General features: G+C 46.2%; 3 protein-coding genes across 3 annotated transcripts; 2 read left to right on the top strand and 1 right to left on the bottom strand.

The window, feature by feature from the left end:
- The first annotated feature begins 1208 nt into the window (after nt 1-1208).
- LOC128306313 (transient receptor potential protein) lies at nt 1209-7374 on the top strand. Its single transcript, XM_053043775.1, has 15 exons — nt 1209-1426; nt 2281-2425; nt 2637-2732; nt 2832-2974; nt 3301-3502; nt 3583-3756; nt 3825-4059; nt 4126-4278; nt 4341-4486; nt 4559-5119; nt 5192-5356; nt 5719-5941; nt 6022-6190; nt 6265-6625; nt 6721-7374. The coding sequence occupies exons 1-15, from the start codon at nt 1209-1211 to the stop codon at nt 7318-7320; spliced, it is 3591 nt and encodes a 1196-aa protein (XP_052899735.1). The 3' UTR covers nt 7321-7374.
- Nucleotides 7375-10088: 2714 nt separating this feature from the next.
- Nucleotides 10089-13323, top strand: LOC128307122 (cardio acceleratory peptide 2b). The gene is made up of 3 exons (XM_053044852.1): nt 10089-10182; nt 12038-12187; nt 12271-13323. The coding sequence occupies exons 1-3, from the start codon at nt 10089-10091 to the stop codon at nt 12546-12548; spliced, it is 522 nt and encodes a 173-aa protein (XP_052900812.1). The 3' UTR covers nt 12549-13323.
- A 4631-nt stretch (nt 13324-17954) lies between these two features.
- On the bottom strand, nt 17955-25216 carry LOC128307053 (uncharacterized). Its single transcript, XM_053044769.1, has 5 exons — nt 24709-25216; nt 20264-20458; nt 19216-19408; nt 18818-19124; nt 17955-18741 (listed from the first exon to the last, which is right to left on the bottom strand). The coding sequence occupies exons 1-5, from the start codon at nt 24772-24774 to the stop codon at nt 18555-18557; spliced, it is 948 nt and encodes a 315-aa protein (XP_052900729.1). The 5' UTR covers nt 24775-25216; the 3' UTR covers nt 17955-18554.
- Nucleotides 25217-25612: the final 396 nt, after the last annotated feature.

Genomic DNA, 25612 nt, shown 5'->3' on the forward strand with positions numbered 1-25612 from the left:
TTACCAATGCCTGCATCAGCCCACTAGTGAACTCCGACCGGCAAAGGGATTTAATCGAATCGTTCGTCAAACAGCTGACAAAGTGCCAAGACGCGCCAGTACCCTGTCTGTTCTCCGAAAGGACCAGTAATTAAGTTTAAAAAAAGAGAAGAAAGAGAGATAAGCTAACCAAAATCGATCTCATCCGGCGAGTAACGGCAACACGTGACTGGCAGGCGATCGAGCCGAAAGGCCTGACCAGTAGCTGACAGGAAACTGTACCCTAACCTGGCAGAAGCTTTCACCGAAAAGTCTTGAGCATGTCCGCGTGTAGTCGCGAACAGTCAGGAAGGCAGGCTATGCGTGTACATACATCAGCTTGCAAGTGAAGCGGTTCAAGGTGCACCGGAATGTGTCCGCCGTGGCTGCCGTGGATGAACGGCGAGCTAGAGTTACATCATCAATATTGACATAATTTTGCTAATTTAATTAAACGTCCCATTGCCGAAGCCCTGAGGACGCCCGGCCCCAGGAGCGGTTGGCCATTTTCGATGAACATCTTGACCCGTACGCAGGTGCTCAGCAGGTGTTTGTGGTGCAGTCAGGCAAAAAGTTGAAGGAAGTGCCCGCGTACCCGGGACTGGTTCGGTTAGGTTTGGTTTGGTGCCATCGTATCCGGTTCAGTTTTTGGGGGGTTTGGTTTGGCTGTTGGGCGATCGATGCCGTGTTGTTTTAGAATCAATCGTATCGAATCAAACGAACTCATTTCCGCACATTGCACGCGTTAGAGGGCCTGTCCTTCGTCGGAGCGTATCGTTTAATTAAATTAGACAACAAAAAAAAACCCCAAACAGTAATCAAGTGCGAGGAATAAGCAGGAACTTTGGGGACGAGTTGAGCCACTCGATCAAAGCTGCAACACCGCAAGTCTAATCGTTGTGGGACTTGGTGTGTAGAAGGCAATCGTGTCAGTCCGGTCGTCAGCATAACCGATGACGGATGGGTCAAGCATGTGAGCAGTAAACGGCCAAATAGTGGGTTAGTGTCGTACGGACTTTGAGAACCATTCGTGCAGCGATTGCTCCGAGTCCCGGTGTACCTTCGGATCACTGCCGGGTGTTGGTGTGTGAGTGTGCGTTTGTGTATGTGTGGGCGTGTGTGGGCGCGCCCCCACACAGTGGACAACCGTTGTCTGTTGGCCGGACATCATCTCAAACAACAATCACACGATGAAGAAGGCGACGGAATCGCGCGAGAACCTCGTGAACTCGGCGGTCTCGCTGGAGGATGGTACTACCGAGCCGGTGGACGATCATCCTTCAATGCTGCGCTCGCTGAAGAGTGCCATGTCTGAGTTTGACCTCGAAATCCAGGATATAGTGCTGACGAAAACTGAGAAGCGTTTCTTGCTCAGCGCGGAACGGGGTGATTGCGCAACCGTAAGAAGGTAAAGTCTGGTTGGTGCCGGTGGGATATCGAGTGCCCGGTAGGGCACGCGAAGCTAATCCGCTTTAGTACAGTGCAAATACACGCATGGAGTAGCGCTTGTGCTGGAGACGGTTCATGGTTGTGTACCCATAAAGACTTAAGAAAACCAAGGCTCTTCGGACTAAAGATTGTGGATGGAATAAAAAGGCAATACCATCAACAATGCTCCTTACAATCAAACAACTCAGTTGCACATTTATTTAGTCTTCAAACGATCAATGTTCAAACCAAGGAGATACAGTGCTGGTAATCAAACTTCAGACTGCTAGCAACTAAATCCCAACCTGGAGTTTCCGGGGAGTTTCGCCTTACCGGTAGCAAATTACAACTCATTCCTTTTCTAGGTTAACTTACCTTTCGCCGGTCACGCTAATTATATTTAGCGCTACATGTCAGCTTTAAAGAATCCTAACCGTTAAGAAAACAGTTCTGCCAAAAACTGGACATGGAGCCCGTACAAGTTGCCAATAGTAGGCATTGTATGAGTGGTTAGCCTTTTTTTTAAACTTCCAGCTTACATAAAACGTGAGTCCCCCAGGGCACATTAACTACCTCCGTATTTGGACATCCGATTCCTTGCCACATCACGCCATACTGCGGCTGTCGGCTTAGAGATGTCTCATAGTTTTTATGCACTCCTCAAAATAGGTGAAGGTTAAGCAGGGAGGGGTTTTTGCGGGCTTGTCACGAATCGGTAGTTACCACAGATTGTCGCTTGCTTGATGTTGTCGATTGTTTAAATATATACACCATCACCATCCAGTTCCATCGCGCCCGTTATGTAATTGTAACACTTTCTTTTCGCCTCGTCAGAATCATCCAAGAAAATAGGGAACAGCCGGAGGAGTTTGACATTAACTGTGTTGACCCGCTCAACCGCTCCGCCCTGATAGCGGCCATTGAAAACGAGAACATCGAGCTGATCAATTTGCTGTTACGGGAAGGTATCAAAGTCAAGGTAGGTCCCCCGGTGGTGGGAATTCTGTTAATCTCCCGTACGGTAATCGAACGTCGTTTGAGGAATTAAGGTGCTTTGCTCGTCCCGGATTGTTGCTACCGGGCAAACGCCAGCGGATCGATCACGGACGACGGGCTCCTGGAAAGATTACGAATGTACACGTTTGCGTTCCAGTTGCAATTGGTTTTTTCTCCCCCTCTTTTGCTTCCAGGATGCACTGCTGCACGCTATTAAGGAGGAGTACGTCGAGGCGGTGGAAACGCTATTACTGTGGGAGGAGGAAAACCATGTACCGGGCGAACCCTACGTAAGGATTTGCTCACTAAACCGAGACGCATGCCGGGCAATGATTAGCCTGCCTTTGTCGCCGCTTACTGTAGCGCCGTTTTTATTTTGATCTTCACAGAGCTGGGAAGCGGTCGACCGGTCCTCGTCATCGTTCACCGCCGACATAACACCCCTGATACTGGCGGCCCACAAAAACAATTATGAGATTTTGAAAATTCTGCTCGACCGCGGTGCGACACTGCCGATGCCGCATGACGTACGGTAGGTTATTCGCATGGGAAGTAAGGGGAATTCGTCCGAATTGCACGTAGGAGGTGATTAACTGCACACCTTGTCCTGGTCTCTAGCTCAAACATGAAGGGCAGAGCGATTCGTTTGAGCTCGATGCAAGATTGCTGGAAAACGAAACAACTCGCCGATGCAAATTAGATGCAATTAATTATGCCCACGCACACTCCGTGTCACATTTGGAGAGCAGCGAAACATTTATGTTTCTTCAATTTTTTGGGCCCCATTTTGTAAAGGCCACGGAACGGAGTTTGGTCTAAAATTTATTTCCCGACGGGGTTTATCTCTCTCTGTAACAGGTGTGGCTGTGACGAGTGTGTTACCTCGAGCGAGCAGGACTCTCTACGCCATTCCCAGTCACGCATCAATGCGTACAAGGCTCTTTCGTCCAGCTCCCTGATAGCGCTCAGCTCAAAGGACCCCATCTCGACGGCATTCCATCTGTCGTGGGAGTTGCGGCGGCTCAGTCGTATGGAGACGGAGTTCCGGGCCGAGTACACGGTAAGTACCGTAGCAACGTAGATAGCCTAAACCATACCGATGGTAATCGTTTTCCGCCCCATTTTTCCGCCCCGTCACAGCAAATGCGCCTAGCGGCGCAAGAATTTGCGACGGCACTGCTCGACCATGCCCGCACTTCCAACGAACTGGAGATCATGCTCAACTATAGCCCAGGGGCGGTGGATAACTGGGAACCGGGTGAGAGGCAAACGCTGGAACGGTTGAAGCTTGCCCTAAACCATAAGCAGAAGATGGTACGAATCGGTTCTCAAACGTCTACGTGAGCGCATCTTAAACATAACCACTGTTCGTTTCTCCCTAGTTTGTCGCACATCCGAACGTACAGCAGCTGTTGGCTGCTATCTGGTACGAGGGCCTGCCCGGTTTCCGTCGCAAATCCATCGTGGGGCAGATAATGCAGGTGGCCAAGCTGGGCACCATGTTCCCGGTGTACAGCATGATCTACATGATCGCACCCAACTCGGACATGGGCCTGTTTATGAAGAAACCGTTCGTGAAGTTCATCGTACACTCTGCTAGCTACGCGTTCTTTCTAAGTATGTTGCCTTGGAGATCATTCGAGCTTCGATTCGATATCTAATGAGCACATTTGGTTATACTAGTGCTGCTTGGTGGTGCTTCGCAACGGGTTGAATATCTTGCGATTGAATGGTTTGGACCGGACTGGGCACAGGACATACTGGCGGAATGGAAACGCAAGGAACGAGGCTCCCTACCCGGGATGTTTGAATGTCTGGTGATACTGTACATTATAAGTAAGCGTGTTTATGGAGTTTCCTATAGGGCCTCGACTTAATTTATCCTCCCGCTCCTCAAGGTTTGATATGGCATGAGATGAAGTCGTTGTGGAACGATGGACTGATGGAGTACGTGTCCGATCTGTGGAACATCGTCGACTTCATCTCCAACACGTTCTACATCGTGTGGATGAGTCTGCGCTTCACTTCCTGGTATACGGTTTGGGTAAGTGGCGAACAGTTGGGTTTTTTTCCAAATCTTGAAGTTAACCCATTAAATCTCCTCCCTTACTAACAGCGTGACGCGAAAGCCGGCCTTAATCCCTGGTATCCTCGCGAACAGTGGGACCCGTTCGATCCGATGTTACTGTCCGAGGGTGCATTCGCCGCCGGGATGATCTTCTCCTTTCTCAAGCTGGTCCACATCTTCTCGATCAATCCCCATCTCGGACCGCTGCAGGTGTCACTCGGCCGTATGATAATCGACATCATCAAGTTCTTCTTCATCTACACGCTGGTACTGTTTGCGTTTGGCTGCGGCCTGAACCAACTGCTCTGGTACTACGCGGTGCTGGAGAAGAACAAATGCTACCACCTTCCGAGCGGCCTGCCGGACTTTGACAACAATGAAAAGGCTTGCGCCATATGGAGACGGTTTGCCAACCTTTTCGAAACGTCGCAGTCACTGTTCTGGGCATCGTTCGGTTTGGTCGATCTGATGGCGTTCGAACTGAGCGGCATCAAGAGCTTCACGCGGTTTTGGGCACTGCTGATGTTCGGTTCGTACAGTGTGATCAACATTATCGTACTGCTGAATATGCTGATTGCCATGATGAGCAACTCATACCAGATTATATCGGTACGTTTCGCGTGAATGAATCACCAATTTGGGACGCATGCTTACCTACAAATGCTCTCGCTCGCCTTACAGGAACGCTCCGACACTGAGTGGAAGTTTGCCCGGTCACGGTTGTGGATGAGTTACTTCGAGGATGGTGATACGCTACCGCCACCATTCAATCTGTTTCCCTCCATCAAAAACTTTACCAACCTATGCAAATGTTCGAACGATAAACGGTCCACGACGAGTATTATTGTAAGTTGGCTAAATTTAATATTCTTCTTGTTGTCGAAAGTCCCGTTTTGCAAAACCCCAATCCTTGGAATCGATTGGAATATGTTGACAAATCATTGCAAACGTGTGAAAATGAATGCAGAGAGAACAAACGTATAAAGCCGATGGGCAAAAGACTTGCAAGGACGATACTCCTCATGAGCAACTTCCACATCCTGGATGACTTGATTATCCACGTTCCCTTTTTTTGGCACATTTTAACAACTTCAAACCGCCCCAAAGGTTGCCGAAAGTAGCTGCGGGCGATAAACGTCAGCAAATGCATGCTGAGTGGGATTTTTCATTTTCCATCTTTATGTTCATCCCTCCCTCATGCGGTGTAGAAACGAAACCGGGAGAAAGCCCAGCGGCGGCACGAGAACGTCATGAAGCTGCTCGTACGGCGTTACGTCACGGCGGAGCAGCGCAAGCGGGACGACTTTGGTATCACCGAGGATGACGTGATGGAGATCCGGCAGGACATTAGCACGCTGCGGTATGAGCTTATCGATATTCTGCACCAGAACGGCATGCGAACACCGAATCTAAAACCGAACGAGAATGCAAGTACGTGATGCTTGTTGGTGGGATGAGATTTTGACGACGATGTAATGAGATGTGGGGTTTTAATTGGTCTACGTTTGCAGTTGCTGGCAAGAAGGGTCGGGTGATGGAGCGTCGAATTCTGAAGGACTTCCAGATCGGTTTCGTGGAGGGTATACTGCAGGATACATATAGTTCACCGAACGAAAAACCGGCGGACGTCTTCAGCACCATCGCGAAGGCAATCGGGAACAAGTCGAGCACCAAGAAAAAGTATGTATCGTACCGGGTGATATCGTCGGTTTGGATGAGAGAAGAATTGGAGATTAATTTTATGTGCCGTACAGGAAGCCGGAGGATTGGAATGCGCTGGTGCGCCGCAGTACGGTGGCTCGCGATCCAATAGGTAACTCGACGGAGGCGATTATGCGTCGCAGTCGGCAAAGTTTGCGCAAGCAAATTCTCGACAACTCGGAGAAGGGTCTCGAGATGGATACGGATCATTTGGTCGAGTACAACCCGAAGCTGTCGGAGGTGACGCCGGTAACGCGCGTCGCGTACGTAAAGTTCATGACGACCAAGATGAAGAAGGATGCGGCGGATGTGGCGGCCAGTGGCAGCGAGACGACCTCGTTCGAAAACGAACGCCGCCAGTCGTGGAAGCGCAGCTCGCTGAAGAATTTGGTTGATATGAAGGACAAGATTAGCGTGAGTATCTTCACCTGGCTCAGGTATCTTGGAAGGGGTTTATCCTGCCTCCAGAAGTTTAACACATCCCACATGTTGGGTTTTCATTCGGACAGAATCTTGAAGCTGGTGTAGAAGGGGAGAAACCGGAACAGGAGCCCCCCGTGGAAGTTGTACCAAAGGCAGTGGTCATTGTTGAGGAACCGAAGCAAGAAGAGACTACTGCAGTAGTACAGCCCACCGAAGAGGTACGGGTAGCTCCGGTTGAAACACGACCAAAAGTTCGGGTCCGATCACCAATCATCGAGGATCCGAACGAGGAGCGCGAGGACACACCGTCCTGTGTCAGTCCCCCGCCAGCCGAACCCATCCCCGAACGTCCCGTCTCACCGATTCCACCCCATAGCCCTCCGCTGGAGCGTCATCCCGTACCGGAGGTCGAGTCACCATCGCCACCGCCAGCCAAACCCGAGGTGATGGCACCGGCTGCAAAGCCCTCGGAAGTTGCTGCGCGCTGTCAGGATACGCTCTCGCCTACCGCATCCACCAAGTCGACGGATTCGCGTCCGAAGGTGGCAACACCATCGAAAAAGCCGTCGGAACGGCTCACGCTCAGTCCGAGCCCCACGGGCACCGAAGACACGGGACCGGCCGCATCGCCCTCCAACCGCGGCAAATCAAAGAGTACGGGCCGCAACCTAGGTGGTTGGATCTAGGACATCATGCAAGCTGTCTCGGATTTGCCGGATTGCTACAACGTACTCGGTAGCGTCGCTTTTATTTGTCACCTTTTGACATCACGCCCTCCCATCGCTCACATCTCACTGTCAATTCGCTCCCGGGCTATATCTCGTATACCCCCTCCCAAATATCCCGGGGGACTTATGATCCGGCCTGCTCCACATCCTTCCGTGTGCCGTCCGTTGTGTGTCGTCCGTACCTGTTTGTGGTTAGCAATCCAAAGCCGCTTTGCTCGTTAATTAGTGATAATTTGTTTGTTTTGTACTTTGAATGGAATAAATAAACTGCTTTTCGTGCCCTCCTTCTTCTTCCCTTCGCATCACTCGCCTGCACCATATCGGATAGCGAACGTCAAACGTCTCGGTAGGAAAAGCCCAAATCGTCCCAATCTTCCATTTGCACTATCGATTTTGGCTATTGGGTCGCCCATTGACGACACCGCTCCAGACCGAAGACGTCACACCCCCATCCACCCCCAAAATGGCCGAGAGTGTCTGAGAGATGTGCTTCACATCTTCACCTTCTCAATGCCGCAGAAACAGTTTCACAGGCACCACACCGCAAAATTATCGTGCCAAAAAATTTATGTTCTCCCACATCGGCAACCTCCCGCCATTCGCACCATTTTATCATCGATTCATAGCGCTACGCTTGCGAGTGTGTGTGTGTGTGTGCGTGTGTGTGTGACCAATTGTACAGGTAAAATGGCGCGGCACGCTTCCGATCCGATAATTGCGCCATTTGTAGATTGAGTGGACAGTTTTCGGCCAAAGCCGAACCGGGGACGCGTGGGAGCGGGTTCTCGCAGTCACGTACCAAACGAAACAGAAACGAAATGAAAAAGGGACTACAATCACACCACGCACCACGGGATGGGAGCAGGCCTGCATTAAGGGGATGTCCTCACAGCGATAAACGCTAGCCGATGCATGCAATTAGTGAATGTTACAGCTAACAGTTTTGCTAACATTGCCACGTATTAGGTATTAGGTGTGTTTCTGCCTGAATGTTTGTATCCTTCTTACTCGCGCGCTCTTATCGCAATGTACTACGAATATGCTGTGGTAAAGCATCAATAAAGTTAGGATGGATGAATTATAGCGCGATGATAAAGTTAACCGTGTGCTTTGTGTGTGGTATTTCGGTGGTGTTTAGACCCATCGTAGTTATGCAGCAAATAAATACGAGCAAAAAACTAAACAATCTGATATGATTTTTCCTACAACTAGACAAAGAGATATTGATTGAACGATTAAAAACAATTTAAAAAACAATAAAAACAACGATTAAACTTGGGGGTGGCGATTAATTCGCCGTAAAGATTAGCCAATTAAAATGGCACCGGGGCACGATTAACGTTAAATCTCGTTATGGTGAAAAGTGGTGTTGCATCCTTGGTGCACCTGCGAGATATCTATTAATGGCATCCTATCAAGCAATTGCCATCCGATGCAGCAACAGCAAAAGAAACTCCATCTCGAGCTTGCTTTCTTGAGACAGATACAGACGGAGTGCTCCGTTTCGAAAAGGATTTATTAGATGCTGTGCTGAGGTGGCTGAGGAGTTTTAAAAATATCTTCACGCCTTATCCAGGATTCGTCCCATCAACTCGCTTCCCCATAACCAAAACTCTTCCCCCGCAGGGGTATTTCCATTTGGAATCGATTGCATGCAAAAAACTGACCTGTTGCTGTTGCTGCGGGCGCATAAAAATAGCATCAGTCGTTCTGTCACATGTTAGTCCCCGTCCCGTATCACTGCAAATCGGTGGCGCCCTCTACCGTCCAAACGCCGTACCGGAGCGCGTGAACCGAACGAAAATTAATCGCTGCACATTTGTTTCAATTCGTGGTCGGGTATGCGCGAGGTTGTGGACAACGAACGACAAAAAAAAAGTCAATTTCTTACGAACCAGAAGGAAAATGATTTAATTTGTACTTTATTTGTTTTGTTGTTTTTTTTTTGCTCTTTAAATCAATACCTGTGCAACAGGTCGGGGAGCATGGAATTTAAGCTCCCCCGTTGGGAGAGCAACACGAGGAAACTAATGAAACAATCATTACCGCGTGGTATGCATGGTATCCAGCATAGTTCCGCAGCGATTATCAGGTCCCCGCGCTAGCGAGGGTGTTTGAGCCTACTGGGCAGAGCGAAAGTTTGCCAGGGTTAATCGTGCTAATCAAGCTATTTGAAACACAGCATCGGGTCGAGGTTTTTTTTTCGCACGTCACCTGTCGGCTCGTTGCTGTTACTTGGGCAAAACAGAAATTCCCATTACCGGTGCGAGCAAGGATTTAGAACGAATGTGCGTGTGTGTGTGTGTGTGAGTGAGTATAATGCGCTCGGTGAAGATGCTGTGCCTTGGGATGGATGCTGGGCGGAAGGACTCGGTGACGACGAAGGATATCGTCCCGTGACATGCGCTCAACCGTCCAGCACTGGACACGATCCCGTTTGTCCGCGTACCCGGTGCCCGGGAGGTTCGCGTATAAAAGACGCCCGGTTGGCCAAACAGCTCGACACAACACAACTTGCAGCCGTCAGTGACCGACCGACCACGACACAAGGCGATCGTTCTCACGTACCAGCCATCATTCAACCCTCGATCATCAGCGGCCATCCCACGCTGTGAAGTCCCGAATCGCCAGCTTCCCTATTGTGTGTGTGTTTGTGTTTGTGTGTGTGTTTGCGTGTGTGTAGGGGCGGCTGTGTGCATAGTGCAACGAGATCTTTATCCGCGATAATGCTGGCCAGTTCGCAAGTGAAGCCACCGGTGTACGTAGCATTCGTGCTGGTGCTATTGGTCGCCACCATACTGCAGCTGTGCCAGGCGGAAGGTGAGTAGTGGGTACAGAGTACACTAACAAAAAAAGAAAACACCCTTGGCACCATCCTTAAGATGTCCCCTACCCTTAAAGCACCGCAACAGTTAACGACTGTTTGCCCAACGTGCCCGTTTTACGCTGCGAGACCACGCTGGGGCCGGGGATTTCTCGAGCTATTTTGGGTTAGTGGATAAAATATGGGGTTTTGATCACGGTGTTTGATCCCGGTGAAAGTGATAATCAAAGGAAAACAAAAACACTGTGAAAAACCAATCGAATTATGGTGACGCTGTAATGCGCGGAGGGTGGGTGCCGTGGGATGGGAAGCGAGTGATAATAGCGAAAACGCCACGAGCGCATAATGATTATTTCTTGCAAGTTATTTTACTATCGATTTTGTGTACATACGTTCGATACTTTTGTAATGAATTGTAAGCACTTTCTTCTGGAAACTGTCCGCTGCTGCACTTCGTTCCCAGTAAAGATCATCCATGATGGATGGTACACCTCATTAAGATGAGTCTCTAGAGAATAGGGGTTAAAATTCACACATAACCAACATTATATTGAAATACTTTTTTTCGTACCTTTTTTGTTGGGTTTAAGTAGTATTGTTCTTACAGTGTTACAAAATTAAAAACTATTATTTAATCATTAATTAATATATTTCTTCACATATCATTATTAATAGAGTTTTAGAAAAAAAACTGGAAACTTATATTTCAAATATTTGGAAAATTTTCGTTTTAAAATTGACAACAGTTAATAGCTATTGCTATTACATCACTTTATGAAGCTGGTGCTAAAATATAGAAAATACCTAATTTTAGGCATAATTACCTACTACGGCCTCTTCTTCTTTGAGAACTGTTTGCAGTGTTAAAGAAATTTCCTTAGTCGTTGATAAATATTTCCTAATCTCCAAACAAAATTGAAAACGACCATTGGAGAACCAGTACAGAAATGCTTGAAACCATAATCGATTAATTTCATTGTATGTAAAATGTGAGTATTAATTATTATTGTTTGGATAATAGGAAATATAAGCAAAACATATAAAAAATATCGTTAGGATCTGATTTAAGAAGCTATCAAATTTTTGAACTTAAGTTGAATAAGACGAGCGTAAAAAAGAAATGTTTGATAATGGTTAAACAGTGTACAGTCATTTCTTTTCTCGTTACAGAGGTATAGGTATATTAGGCATAGGTAATAATTGTTTTTAATGAATTGTTTTTCAGCTGAAATTTTAGTGAAATTTTAAATTAAATGAAGCACAAACTGTGTGTTCATTTTGTGTATTTCTTCTACCACCATTCATATTGAAGCCTTTTGCAAACACTTTATTAATGCTTTTACTAAACTGCTTTAATTAAATGTTTTAAATCTGGACGAAAATTTATGTTTGCTCTATAAACAATAAAATACGGCTCGTAGTGCATGTTCCACCATCTTCCGATTGGGGTAGGGCTTATTAGCACCAGCACTTCCTGCGTGAGGATGGAATGCCTTGCGGGCAAGCTTACCTACCGGAGTTTACGCATTGCAACGATATGGCACCGATGTTAGCTGTATGGGAAATATATGGGGAATATGCTGGCAGCATGGGGAACATTGTGATGGGACACACAAATGAATCAGCGTTCAAAGCCTACCCGCAAGCAGTGAAAAGAACTGACATTTTCCAACATGGCGACGGTGGAAAGTGTGTGAGAGAGTGGAGAAACGGGCGGGCGTGAATGTCGTTATCAATTATCACTTTCCCAAGCAGAACACACAATTGCCGATGGCTTGCGGCTTGCGGGTGTGGAACGCCATTTAATAATGTGTGTCTTCGTGTTGTTTGTTTCCCCCAATTCCATCGCAGCGCCCGAGTTTGAGTCCGGTGGACGTGTGAGCAAGCGTGGTCCAACCGTTGGTTTGTTTGCGTTTCCACGTGTCGGCCGCAGCGATCCGGACCTGGGACTCGACTGGGAATCGTCCGCCATGCTGCCGATGGAGACGGGCGATGATTACGGTATGCAGCACGATGATACTTGGCAATAGTTTAGCTGTTACCTACTCTGTTGTGCCATTTTTTTTAACTCCACTCCCTAGCAGAAGATTACCCGATGAAGGAGATGAAGCGTCAAGGGTTGGTGCCGTTTCCGCGTGTTGGGCGCTCCGGCAAGTCGGAGCTGGCGATGGCGGCCGCCCGTTACTGGCAGGCGGCCCGTAACCTGCAGCAGCAGCAAAGCATCGCGAAGCGGGCCGGCGGTTCGGGTGCCAACAGTGGCATGTGGTTCGGGCCACGGCTGGGCAAACGGGGACACTTCGGTGCCGTGCCGGTGCCAAGCGGTAGCAGCGAGCAGCAGCTGGTGAAAGGTGAACAGCTGTAAACGGGATGCATCAACCGCCCGCACCTGCATGATTTGTTTTTCCCCCGTTCATCCCGATACTGTCCCATTCCCTGCTCCAGTGTTTGGTGTTTTGTTGAAGAATCAATGTGACTACTACTACTACTTGACGTACGCTGATGCTGTTCCTGTTGACGTCCCGAAAATAATGTTCCCGTTTGGATTGGCTAACTCATAATGGATGGTTCAGCGAGAAGAGGTGTTCCGCGTGTTTCTCTGGTGTTCTAGATGTTATATTATGAGATCGTTCCTTGTGTGAGCCTATAGCGCATCCGGAGCAGAACGTCAACCAGGGTATGGTGATCGAGTTTGTAGGTTTCTTGCTTTGCGTACAACAACGTTGAAGGCTGGCAGGCAAATGAGGGGAATACTTACCTCGCTGTTCGATTCCATCAGTTGCCTGACGTGTTTACGCAACCCTATAGCACGCACAACACAATCGATTTGTTGCAATACGTTTCGTTTAAACGTTAAGTTTCCGATTCCATCAATAATCACCACAATAGACGTATTCGACCCTTAATGGATGTTAACAGTATCCTTACAAAAAACTCTCTCTATGGAAAGGAGGTTGGCAATATAAGTAGCGAGAGCAGCGGACACATAATACAACAAAAAAAAAGGTACTAATATTATTAGCTGACAGCAAACTGCACGCGGTGGAGAAAAATGGCAGACAAGAAAATCAATAAAAACAAATGAAATGTTGTTCAACTACGAATCAAGCTGGTGTAAATAAAACTTAAACGTAAATATGTACGAGAATGCCCCACTCATAAACGAATCCTTGCTAGCTGCAGACAATGGCGTGTGTAAAATGGTTTAGTTTTTGGTTCTACATGCTACATTCAATTAAATGTTTGTTCATCCGAAATCTAACCTCACATAAATATCACACAAATATTTTTAAATGCTTTGAAAAGGCGTAGGATGGACAATAAATTAAATATTTGAGCATTACTGAATTTACAGTATCTCACAGATGCGTTGACACACATACACATCGCTCTAAACTGCATAGCAGCACAGCATTCGAAAGATTTGCGGATGGTCAGCAGTGTTATTAGAGCATTGAATGGCTCTAGTAACCATGTTGACTGTCAACTGAGCTGAGCGCTGCTGGTCTTTTTATAGCCGAACGGTAGGTTCGATGGGCAATAAAATAGATAATTGCAGGGTGAATCATAAAGACTATGCCGATACATGCGGTGTCTGCATAAAAAAATGCATTAGCAATACGCAAAGCAAGACAGATCGTAAATATTGAAATGTCTTCATGTTGTTCAACGTTTTATGACTGTTTTGAGTTATGTGCTCATTTAAATAAAATAATTGATTCTCGTGATTGTCGCAAATCGATCTTTAGATGTTTAGCTTGCAGAAATGACTGATCGTGAGAGCTGTGAAGAGATCTCTCGGGCAGTGCTTTCTGCCTCACACTTTTGTCCCCTAACTACACGCGGAGAAGCGATGGTGTTGCTGAAGTCGATCCGTACATGATCGTTTTCATCATATTGTTTTGTTCGTGAGAACTCTGGACCCTGGACGGGATCTTCGACTACCCTAACATTAAACCTATTTAGTGACGCATGCAGTGCACCCTCTAGCTGCATAATACACTGTGGATAGTTGCTCATTTGTTTTACGATCTTTACACATTCCAATCCGTTACGTGGAAAAAGCGGCTCAGCAATGGCAACGATATGAGTTCACAACCGAGTATAAAAGGACCAGCAGCGCTCAGTTCAGTTGACAGTCAACATGTTCTTTAGAGCCATTCAGAGCTCTTATGCACCTGTTGATTGTCTCACAATCTTTCAAATGTTGAGCTGAGCGTGAATTGCATACTGTCGTATGATTTGTATTGGAACTGAGGTATTGAGTTGCTATTCTGCGATATTTCTTCACAGAATCGATGTTCAAAGCCTATCTGGTAGACATTCTGGTATCATTTTGCGTTAGTACGCTCGACAATTCTCTGACGCTGGGGCTATCTAGAACGTCAAGGTATCCTTGAACTATTCCCGAAAAGGTTCGGATTCAATTTGTAAAAAAACCTTCATTTCTAAGTGACTAAATCATAGCTCAATCACGGCTCAATTCCAAATATATTCTACGATTGGAGATATTCACCATTGCACATTCGACAGTATGCGAATCGCGCACACGCATCGGGTTGAACTGCATAGCAGCACAGCATTTGAGAGATTTCAGGGCGGTCGACATAGCTCTCAAGAGCTCTGAATGGCTCCAGAGAACATGTTGACTGTCAACTGAGCTGAGCGCTGCTGGTCCTTTTATACTCGGACGTGAAGACCGATGGGTTAGTCATAAAATAGATAATTGCATGGTGAATCATAGGACATGCGGCATCCATCCATTGCCAATTGCGCACGGTTCGATTATGAACGGTACCCCACTCCCCGTCTACAGCATGAATGCATTCGATTCACCGAATGCCGCTAGGTGCGAGAGGGGTTGCCAATCGCGTTGACAAGCTTCCAAGGGGTAACGGTAGTATATTGGTAGCGGCACCGATCGTCAAACTACAGGATCGGGTTCAAATTCCCTTTCCGGACCAATCCCTCTGGGTACGAAGCACTGACTGTACAGCTACGACTGACCGGACTGTTTGATTTACAACCCTTCATCGATGTGTGTTTCACAACCGAGGAAAGTGCCCAACTAATTTCCATATTCATTGTTAGTCTTGGTAAAGCGGGTATAAAAGTACCAGCAATCCTCGGCTCAGCCTACATTTTAAATCTAAAGCATAAGCCGTTAAGAGCTTTTTGCTCAGAGCTGAAGTGTCAAAATTGATCCTGCACAAAACAGTCGGAAATGCCGCCGGACAGCTAACTGGCAATTGGGCATCTTGGACTGCACTGGGAATTACTTGATTTTTTGGGGTTTTCTAGAAGGTTCTAGGTTTGGATAGAATATTGTTTTTAATTTCTAGATGTTAGGGTTCATTCAATTATTACGTAACGCTTATTGGGGGGGGGGGTCAGTACCAGCGTTACGATTTGTTACATAGGGGGGAGGGGGGCTTTACCTTTTTGTTACGTAACACACAATAAGATTATACTTAGATTCCCGCTTCATAGTCTATGTATGAAAAATTAACTTATTTTAGGGATTTATATACAAATTCCATAATACCTATCTACATTTCGACTATTTAAAGGTCAAGTTTCTTGGTATCTACTGCTACCCATTAATTGAGAACTTCTGGTGTCTACTCAGATTTTGGTGATTTTGGATTCCTGTGTGTTGTAGTGGATCCAGTTTGCATCCATTGTCCCATAGCAAGCATTGTCGACTCTTAAAATTTGCATTGAGCTTGAAGAGCTCTAAACAAACTCAGAATGATGCATCCAAGTTATCCACTATCGTAAAGAGCTTCATACATCAGTTAATTATTCGATATTATTTAGTGCTCGGAAGCTCATTTACGGTACAATGAATAACTTTTGCCAACTAGAACGTGCAACATCGTGATTGGTGCTTGTATGGCCGTGTTCGAAGTCAGCTTACCAGCTAAAATTGTTGGATCGTCTATTCTGCTGTACGACTGTAGGTTCGCCGTACAACTCATACAGCTCGTCATTGTAGCGGCTCCATTGTCCTTCCACACATACGGGGCCAAAAACCTTCTGAGCATATTTATACTTTCGTTATGTTTTAGATCTTTTAAATCTGTATTTTATCAAAAAATAAGTTAGTTAAAAAAGAGAATTAATAATGAGAATTAACAGAAGACAACTACGCTAAAGATAGGTTGCTGGATAAATAAGAGAGCAATAGTACTGATAAATAATTTACGTGCGAATTCTTTCTCTTAATAGATTACATCGATTCGTCATGTAGTGTAAACTTTAAAACGAGCTTCTTAAGCTTTTCTCAGTGGACGATTAGCGAATGAATCCTTCTTTTGGGATCTGTGGTGTGAAAGACTTGTATTCTAAGCGTCTTCTAGAAATTTCTATCTTTATCCAGAACCCATCCAACCTAGGTTTAGTTCACTTTGTACATGCCAATGATTAATCATATTGATGAAAGATACGGACAGCCTCAAAACAAACATGGTTAATGAAGTATCGTACGCACAATCGTAGTTGTATATATTGAAGTAGGTTCTAAAACCTTCAAAATACGTATTAGCAACGAAAAAGCAAGTCAACCTGGCGTGAGTAGTATATTTATTAGGCAGTATGTTTGTTTCTTTTTGCCTTAGTCGAAATACGATGGAATAAAATGGATTACTTAAGAAAATTTCATTTCTTTTTCAAACAAGGGGGGTTTCAACGAAATGTTACGTAATTAATGGAGGGGGTTGCGTCCAGTGTTACGTTTTGTTACAATAGGGGGGGAGGGGGTCGAAAATTGACAATTTTTGCGTTACGTAATAATTGAATGAGCCCTTAGTTATTTATGCGACTGCTGTTCGCATTTTGTGCGCTCGGGAGAAAAATTCCAACGGTCAGTTTAAGTTGAGTCTCAACCCTTTTACAGCTTGTACGCCCATATCTATGCAATCGGAATCACTTTCACATCCATTGCGATTGAAACATTTCGAAGCTCTATATCGAAAATATTTTTGAGCAACGCGGATCCATAAAAGGTCCCAAGGAATAAGTTTTGTCGTAGCATCCCATAATAATGAGCTAAAATGTTGCCATAAAGTTATAGCATAACTGACAGCATTTGGATATCGTCTCCAGGACGAGGTATCCTGTGTATCCTTTCTCGCAATTTGAATGTGGCAGGACATGCGCACAGCGTGTTCTTTGGTTCGGTCGTGCTTCGGGAGTTGTTGGAGTTGCAGCCGCAACAGTTCCAGCAGTGTGTCTGCACCGCCTGCACGAATCGGATGCAATGTCGGTGGTGATGCTGAATAGGACTGTAAGACGCGCGTAATAGTTTTGGTTCCACATTAAAGCAGCACCAGACTATCGCTACTCACGCTGCACGCTGCTGGAAACGAATCGTTCAGTTTGATACAAAGGATGGAATGCCGTCCCGCAGGCGAATAGGTCAGTGAACAAACTGAACGGTGTCGCCAGTAACCTTTCGATGCTGGGATGCCTGCAAACGGTATCCCTATGGTTACTCGCGGAGCGAGGTTTCCACGGCCGTCGATAATGCGTCGCTCATTATCAAGATGATGTTGCACGTTCCCAGGGCACGATTATTCAATTGGTTCGCCTAATGTCCGAGGCTCCTGAGCACGTCGTGCCCAAGTAGATGCTGTTGCGCAACAGGTTGTACAGACGAGATGCGAGAACCGGTTTCAGGATGCGAAGCTAAACAGGTAGGCGATTCTGATCAGACGACGCGGGCTTTTCGGTGGGGATGAGACAAAACAGTACACGATCATATACCGCCGCCTACTAGACAAGAATGGGTTTACTATATTTTTGGCTTGCACTAAAATTATACACGAACATTGAATCGCAAGCGGTGCCGCTAAATGCTAATCTGGAAGAGAGTGGAACGGGTGGGTATTTGCTGGTACATTCTGTGCGCTGGCGGCATCCTGGATACCCTACCGCTACCCACACAGGCATCAAGAAGCACCGTCCTGTAACGAGTTTAGTTTGACGAAGCGCAAAAGCAAAAGCGGATGCGAATCTGTTGAGAGCACTCGTATGTTGTTTTGTTACACTGTTACACACGAACTGCGCTTAGAGGGTTGTATTATTAAACAGTAACAACAAAATAAAACCATTAAAGAAAACCTAAACACAAATCACACCAAAGCAAATCGAGCAAATCGAGGGTTCAAACCGTCCGTTGGTACGTTGTGTCGTACCGTTCGCATTCGGTTTAGCGCCGTGTTATACATAAATATCGATATAGCACATATAGGTACGCGCACGTCTAGGGATATGGCAAATTGGGAGTGGATTAAATAAAAACAATTGATCTCGAATTGGACGATCGAGTACGGTTTCTGATCTACGGTTACTGTAATGGTGATGCTGTTCATGGGGTCTTCCTTTCGATCTGAGCACACTTGCAGCAGGCAGGATACCTGACGTCTATAAAATCAAACTTGTTACTGCTGGCATCTAAGGGGGCGACAAACATTTTGTAGTCTCTGTATGTCTGCAAGCAGACCAGCTTGTAATTACCAGAGGTGCTACTTTTACTGCACTCTTTATCGGCGCCTCTGTAAGAAGGAAGGGTAAGCGTGTAACGTTGATCAATATGGGAACAGTGGACATCCAGTGGCCGGCATAACCTACGTGCAAGTCTCATACACCACTGGCTGGTAGAAGCCCTTCACGTTAATGATGTGCCGTTTATCTTTCGCACTGTACGTAGGATATTCGGTGTGCGCGTCCGAGTTGCAGAGAAATTTATCCGCTTCACTGTTCGCTCGCGTCGCTAGTGGGTCTCGCTTGATTTCGTTCTCAAACCAATGCTCATAGTTGTCCCCATGCTCACTGATGATGTTCTGAATCATTTTAAAAGGATAATCGTCCGGGTAGGATCCATTCGCGAAGATTGGATCATGCGTTTCCGGGATCGTTGTGTTACTCGATGTATCGACTAATATAGAAAAGAAAAATGAAGCACAAAAGGAGAACGTTTCAATAGCCAACCCAAGCTAATGCTTTCTATTAACGATCAGTTTACTTACTTTTCAGCACGAGCATGCCAGCGTTTTCGTTGGACGTTGGCGGTTCGGAATAGCTTGTAGTTTGAGGTGTGGTAGCTGTCGGTTCAAGATTTGTTATTACTGGCACCAGCTTTCCGTGTTCGTCGCGGTACACGTACAACATCGCTTTCTTATCGTTGGGTTCAATCGGTGTCTTAGTACGCGTGGAGGCGTGCTGCAGTAAACAAAACAAAATATATCAACATTAGCAACGAAGATCTGCTGCATTGCTCTAGGAATAAGTATATTTCGACCCCGATCACGATGACTCTACAATCAACAAGCAAGTGAGAGGGCTACTACCTATGATATCTTTTCGCATCCGTACGTGATATGTACTAGAAGAAGTAGGATCCATCTAAGCAAATGGGTTGAATCTGTTATACTGTGAGCTCTAGAGCTGCTGGCAAATTACTGAGTATTAATTAGGTAAACTCCACTAAAAGTCTAATATGTTATGTCTTCTCTTCATATACCTATTGTCAGCTTTTGGACAATAAAAGTGATCATAAAGTGCAACATCTATCTTAAGAGGCATAATGAAGTCAAAGTGACTTCATCGTGCCATTCGGAGAATGTCCAAATCGGCAAAACGGTGAACAAATACTTGGTCCAGACGGACGTGGGCATGCGTAAGTGGGCAAATCTGAGCAACATACAACCGTAACTAACGAATAGCTAACGAAGCACGACACCTTGTTCTGATTGGATGACTGCGATTTGCATTGTTATTTCGAGAGGGAAATGTTGTGATTGAGGACATGGATATGGTGTCCCAAGCAAGTTGACGCATTCATCAAGAACCTGATTCCAAAAGTCTGATTACCTCAGTAAGTTCAGTATTATTCGGATTTTCATGAAGTTAATACTAAATATCTGAAACCAACGCTTAATGTTGGAACTAGACATATTGAGGGTCTCAATCAGATCACTTTTCTAACCCATTAGGGTAGCTTCTAACGCACTCTTTTAGCACAATAATTTAACAATCTGCCCTCAGGTGGGAAAAGAGGAGAGGGTCACTACTTACCGAACGTGCAACGAGCTCCGTTGGGGAGGGTTCCACCTCATCCGTGGTCAGCTCTTTGGACGGGGTAGTCGTTTTATAATCTTTAATATAGATGCGCTCGATGTTCCTGTTTAAATCTTCCTCGGACGATTGCTTACGATCGCGGTTGGGACGTTCGCGTATCAGCGGCCCGAACGTTTGAGGGATGGCGTAAAGCTGCAAGCAGATGGATGGAAGCAAGCAATTGGATGAATCATCAATACGGACGTCATTCTGGCAAAGTTTCGGTGGGACTGATAAAAGCGCTGAATACACACCCACGGAGGATATTTATCAGTGCGGTGCATTATATTACGGGAGGTACTTAGCATAGGGTTCGACAGCTAACAACGGTGGCGATGACGTCTATTGACACCCTCTGACACGGCGATGAATTACAAATGATGTACCCTGTTTCTACCTCCACTGCGTAACACTTGCGGCACAATACAATGTGGATGAGACCATTCGTTTTTATTGAGCTATTGAGCTACAATTTTCTAAATATGCCAGCAATAATCCGTGTCATACCGGACAGTATGCGGGCCATCTTATGGTGGCCGCAATACCCGGGGTAAGGTCCGCATTGCACAACGGTGGTGCCTTCTGCACATTGTTACGAAAAGTTTAGATGTCAAAGTTCGCTATCGATGACACCCCGGGCGAAATCGGGCGGGCCCCACCGGAAGCGGGCCCGTTACTGTGTGCGCACAGTAAATGTCGTTTGCGCTGCATCGACCATAATTTCCACACGCTTTGTTTGCTTCCATCCGGTGCGCTCTAGGAATTGTGCGGCAAATTTTTGGGTAACCAGCAAAGTTTTCCCTGTTTGAAGTTTGGTGTATGCAGTTTGAGGTTAATTGAAAATTACGGTACAGGACAGCACATGGAGAAAAGGATAAATTCCTTACGGTACCGGTAGCAAACTGTAATATTGATTAACAATTTTCCTTAGCTTCGTTGCATACCGCAGCAAAAAGTCGTCCAACCAGTGCCGCAATGTTCGACAATGGGGGGGTTTTTTTTTACGTTGATTTAATAACCGAACGGAACCGAATTTTTATCATCCTTTTAAAAGGTACTCACACAGAACCCGCATCTGTTTCACCCATTTCCTGGGCCCCACTTTCTTCTTTGTGGAAAAAAAACATTAACTGTCGTAATGTGATTGGTACGTACGGTAACCGAAGCGAAGTGTCCGAGAATTCGTCGAGAGTGCATAACGTTGGCAGTGAATGCTTCAAAAACGGGGAAACAACAACCACACACAGAGAAAATAAAACTAAAAAGCACCACACTGGAGTGGGTGAAACTAAAAATAACTAAATCGCATCCAAGCTCCAGATTCTCGCCCGGTAGCGGTAAGCGTGGTTCATCATCCCCTTTTTTCTGGATTATTTGTTTTTTTTAAATGATTTTTGGGTGCATTGTTTTCCCTGCCCAGCCCATGCCGGCCACTCCACTGTTAACGACAGACATCGGGCCGGGGATGTTATCATTTTAAACGAGCTTGGCGAGTTTCCATCATTGAATAAACATGGGACGGTTTGGCTTACGGTACGGATTTGCGAAAAGGGGTTGCAGTTAAATTTCCGCTCGCATCGCTTTAGCTCTGCACTGCCCTTGAGGTGGGTCATGATCGGACGGATGGATTCAACCGTGCCGCGTTTCACTGCGCGTACCGAGGTGGCACAGTTAACGGATGCATCTTTGCTGACACCTCATCCAGGATTTGCTCGGGTCAAGATACTTTATGGTGAGCGTTTAAGTAGCATCTTTGCCGGTGATTTTTTGTTTTGTTTGCTTCTCGCGCGCGTACGGTGGAGAGTGCTTATGCAAACGAGATTCAGATTATCCTAGATTGTGTTGCTTCCTGCGGGAAGTCGGAATATCAACGGTCAAACTCTGGGTTTGAATGAGGCTGAAGTAAGAAAAGTTGATGGAGTAAGATGTCTGGGAAAGGATTATGGGATGACTATTAAAGGTATTTGTTTTACCATTCGCAGGCACCACGCGGAATAATATTTGTGGTGTTTCGCGAAACATGTAGTGTTTGATACGTTTTTTGTTAATTAATTTAAAAAAAGAAAATATGTCAATATTTCTGGGAAATTGCAAGACTATTGTAAATTCTTGATATTAATACCCAGGAATACATAAAAAAGGATTAAAAGAAATTAGGTTTCATTGTCTAAAGTCAGATATTTTCATAGAATTGTCCTCTTATCATCGTTGCTAGACATAAATGAATAATTGTTTAACGTATAACCTTGCCCCTTGGAGGTCTTGATAATCAATTTACAAAAGTTACGGCACACTCGGTTTTGAGTTGGGGTGTTGTTGAAAATAATTATCAACTAATGAGTCTTGCAGAGTTCCAAGAAGTTGTTGTGATTTCGGTAAAAAATATTACACTAATTATCTAACTCTAATCAAAGCACTTGCCATTGAGGGTAAAGATCAGCGTTTTTTTTTTGTCGAAAGGTTCGATTAGAGTTCTAACAAATAGTGATATCGCTCCTCGGCAAGACCTCTTCAAGCTAGCAAAAGGTTTCGTCTCGCACATAAAGGGGCACCAACTGGTTATCAATTGCGCAATGATCAACTAGACCTGGTTCAAATTAATAATCTCCCATAGCAGCACACGATTCCAGAACGCCCAGAACACATCATCTGTTACAGGTGTGTTTGTGCTAGCGCGTACCCCCGGAGCGGATAATTGACGAATGCTGATGTTTGGGTGGGATTTCCCAAAACCTGTACACCGACCAGCCCGTACTACCGGCCGCTGCGTGCATGCGTGCCCGAGCCTCCGCACGCGGAAGTCACACGCTATTCCATTTTTTTTCGATACGTACATATCTGGAACACAAAAGGTTCCGCGCGCGCTCTCGAGCGCACGTACATTCTGTCGGAGTGTGTACCAAAGGGGAAAGGCCGATGCCTCACACAACTGCCGCACACCGGATCTCGCCCTGTCAAACACCACGCCCGGCTTCACTATCATGCTAATATTCTTCCGTTTATCCGCTTCCTGTCGGCTTTGGACTTGGAAAGCCCCGCTGGATTTAATCAAGACGCCGCATGCATATGTGTACAACTTTAGCCGATCACAACTGCTGGTGCCACCTGTTCGTTCTTTACGGGGTGCGCAACTTTCAATTCTTCGACCACCCTTTTGCAGTGGCCACTAGATTCCTAGGCGCAATGATTCATTTTTAATCCCAAGTGCAGTGCATTATCGCTTGATTGTAGACCATGCCGAGAGCCTCGGGCGATCTAAAATAAATCGTTTGGCGCACTTTCACGCGGAACATCTCGGGCTGCGCGCTGAACGTAGGTCCGGTTATATCGCTTATCTAGTTCAGCCAGCAGCTGCCTGGCCGGCCAAAAACCATTGCGTCATACAGTGGCCGGTTGTGGCAAATTTTTTTCTGACGCCCGACACAACTCCACATGGAAGAGTCGCTGGAACCGCTTTGCGCAACTTTCGTCGATCGCTTCATCTCATCTCACGAGCGCTACTGGATAAGAGATGCCAAGAATAGAGAGTGAGAGTGAGAAAGAGAGAGAGAGAAGGAGAAAATGCTGGAAAAGTGAGAGACTGATGAAGGGGTTGATTACACCGTTTCGCCGATCGTGTAATAAATGAACGCGTGGGAAACGAATTGACATTGTTACAGATTTTACAACAAGCCGAGATTTTATATTTTCTGCCGCCTGATCGTTCGTATCAGTCCGAACAGCTGAGCGATTGTCGCGTCATTTGGCACGTTGTAAGATATCCATTTTGGCTGGTTGATGTGCCTTTATCACGCTGACAGCTAACCGCTAAGAGAAGGGTATAAAGCGAGATCACAACCGGAGTGGATGCGGACTTGAGTGATCGGACTATCCCAGAGCATTAGCGACTCCATTTGTGTAAACAAAACAATGCTTCGCCTCCGTGGTAGGGAGAAACATGGTGTGCGAAAAGCGATCGTCTCTCACTGCAGCAAACCCACCCTGAACTTGTTCACGTGTGACGTCACCCAGACGTACTGGGAAGGTGTTGCTGCTGTTGCACCAAACTCCAAACAGCGCTCGTTATCAAAGTCTGGCTAAACTGGATACGATTGATAGTTTTGCCATCACTTTTACCGCTTTGCATAACAATTTACCAAACGGCACACGTTTCTCACTCGCTTCTCACTTCCCACCGAGTTGACAGACGGTGTCTGTGTTTGTGGTGCGTTTGTTGTACCGCGTCTCACGCAGTGATCGGATTTAATTGGTCGCCCACACACTTTATATTTCCCCTCATATCTTGCTTTCGCTGCACGCCATCTGTCAAATCGACCACGGTTAGATAGTGCGGCTGTGATCTCATCTTGGATGAGCGTCCGGCTCGACAACAACAAAGCACAGACACAAACACGCATGCTTACCGATGCGATGTAGAGCTGGAAGGTAAACAGGATAAGCAGTGCACGGCCGGTTTGATGGTGCGCCATACTGTACGGCAGTTGTTTGGGAGGGTATTTTGGACCGCAGCGACGGGTGGTTGGTTGATCGGTTGCAAACGTGGACGCAGCTTGGCCAGGTTCCCGTACGTAACCGTGCTCCAGTGACCTTCACCCTGTGCGTAGGGTTTTTGTTGTTGTTGTGTGGTGTCGTCGCCGGAGCGCCGTTGTACCTGTCGCTTTCACCACCCGCCTGTACAACACTTTACCACGCAACAACAACGTCACGAGTGCGAATGCTACCGGATACTGACGTTACACCGCACGACAGACCTTGTATGAGTGTGTTGTGTGGATAGCACAAAAAAGCTGGCGAAAGTGAAGGCTTGAAAGGCGCCCGGAACGATGTACTAAACGCGGGTTTCGATAATCGCGTACTACTGTTACACTGGGTAAGGTAAACTCCACAGCCACGGGACGATACAACGTTACGGTCACTTGCGCATCTACTAAAAGCAACGCACTGGTCTGCATTGATTAAATACTCGGCGGCGAGAGCATAACCGATCGCGCTCCATTGTACGAGACGCAAGTTACTCTCTGTGCATGCTTTACAGGGGTTTTCGTCTCGCCACTAAATCTCATTTTCGACCGAGCGACCGTGGCTCCATGCATTCGGTGTGAAGCAATCTGGAATTGCGATCTTTCTAGACATTTAACAGCAAGTACATTTTTAATAACGAAAGTTGTTTGCGTTATCTGGAGGTATAATTTTGCTTTATATCTCACTAATGCAGAATCAGCTTCAAAACTGATCGATCTTCTAATAGATTATTACGATCAATTCTAAATATATTTGAAGGAAACCATTGGAAAGTTTGCTTGAAAG

The sequence above is a fragment of the Anopheles moucheti genome, chromosome X, assembly GCF_943734755.1.
Source record: "Anopheles moucheti chromosome X, idAnoMoucSN_F20_07, whole genome shotgun sequence".
NCBI classification, from domain to species: domain Eukaryota; kingdom Metazoa; phylum Arthropoda; class Insecta; order Diptera; family Culicidae; genus Anopheles; species Anopheles moucheti.

What these genes read in the sequence shown, in the direction of transcription:
- LOC128306313 (XM_053043775.1), top strand. Translation starts at nt 1,209, where the DNA reads ATGAAGAAGGCGACGGAATCGCGCGAGAACCTCGTGAACTCGGCGGTC. An exon ending in CTTCCTGGTATACGGTTTGG is followed by an intron (nt 4,487 to 4,558) that starts GTAAGTGGCGAA and finishes CCTTACTAACAG; the next exon opens with CGTGACGCGAAAGCCGGCCT. An exon ending in ACTCATACCAGATTATATCG is followed by an intron (nt 5,120 to 5,191) that starts GTACGTTTCGCG and finishes CTCGCCTTACAG; the next exon opens with GAACGCTCCGACACTGAGTG.
- LOC128307053 (XM_053044769.1), bottom strand. Translation starts at nt 24,774, where the DNA reads ATGGCGCACCATCAAACCGGCCGTGCACTGCTTATCCTGTTTACCTTC. An exon ending in CGGAGCTCGTTGCACGTTCG is followed by an intron (nt 19,409 to 20,263) that starts GTAAGTAGTGAC and finishes TGTTTACTGCAG; the next exon opens with CACGCCTCCACGCGTACTAA. An exon ending in TGGCATGCTCGTGCTGAAAA is followed by an intron (nt 19,125 to 19,215) that starts GTAAGTAAACTG and finishes TTTCTATATTAG; the next exon opens with TCGATACATCGAGTAACACA.
- LOC128307122 (XM_053044852.1), top strand. Translation starts at nt 10,089, where the DNA reads ATGCTGGCCAGTTCGCAAGTGAAGCCACCGGTGTACGTAGCATTCGTG. An exon ending in GCAGCTGTGCCAGGCGGAAG is followed by an intron (nt 10,183 to 12,037) that starts GTGAGTAGTGGG and finishes ATTCCATCGCAG; the next exon opens with CGCCCGAGTTTGAGTCCGGT. An exon ending in GGAGACGGGCGATGATTACG is followed by an intron (nt 12,188 to 12,270) that starts GTATGCAGCACG and finishes ACTCCCTAGCAG; the next exon opens with AAGATTACCCGATGAAGGAG.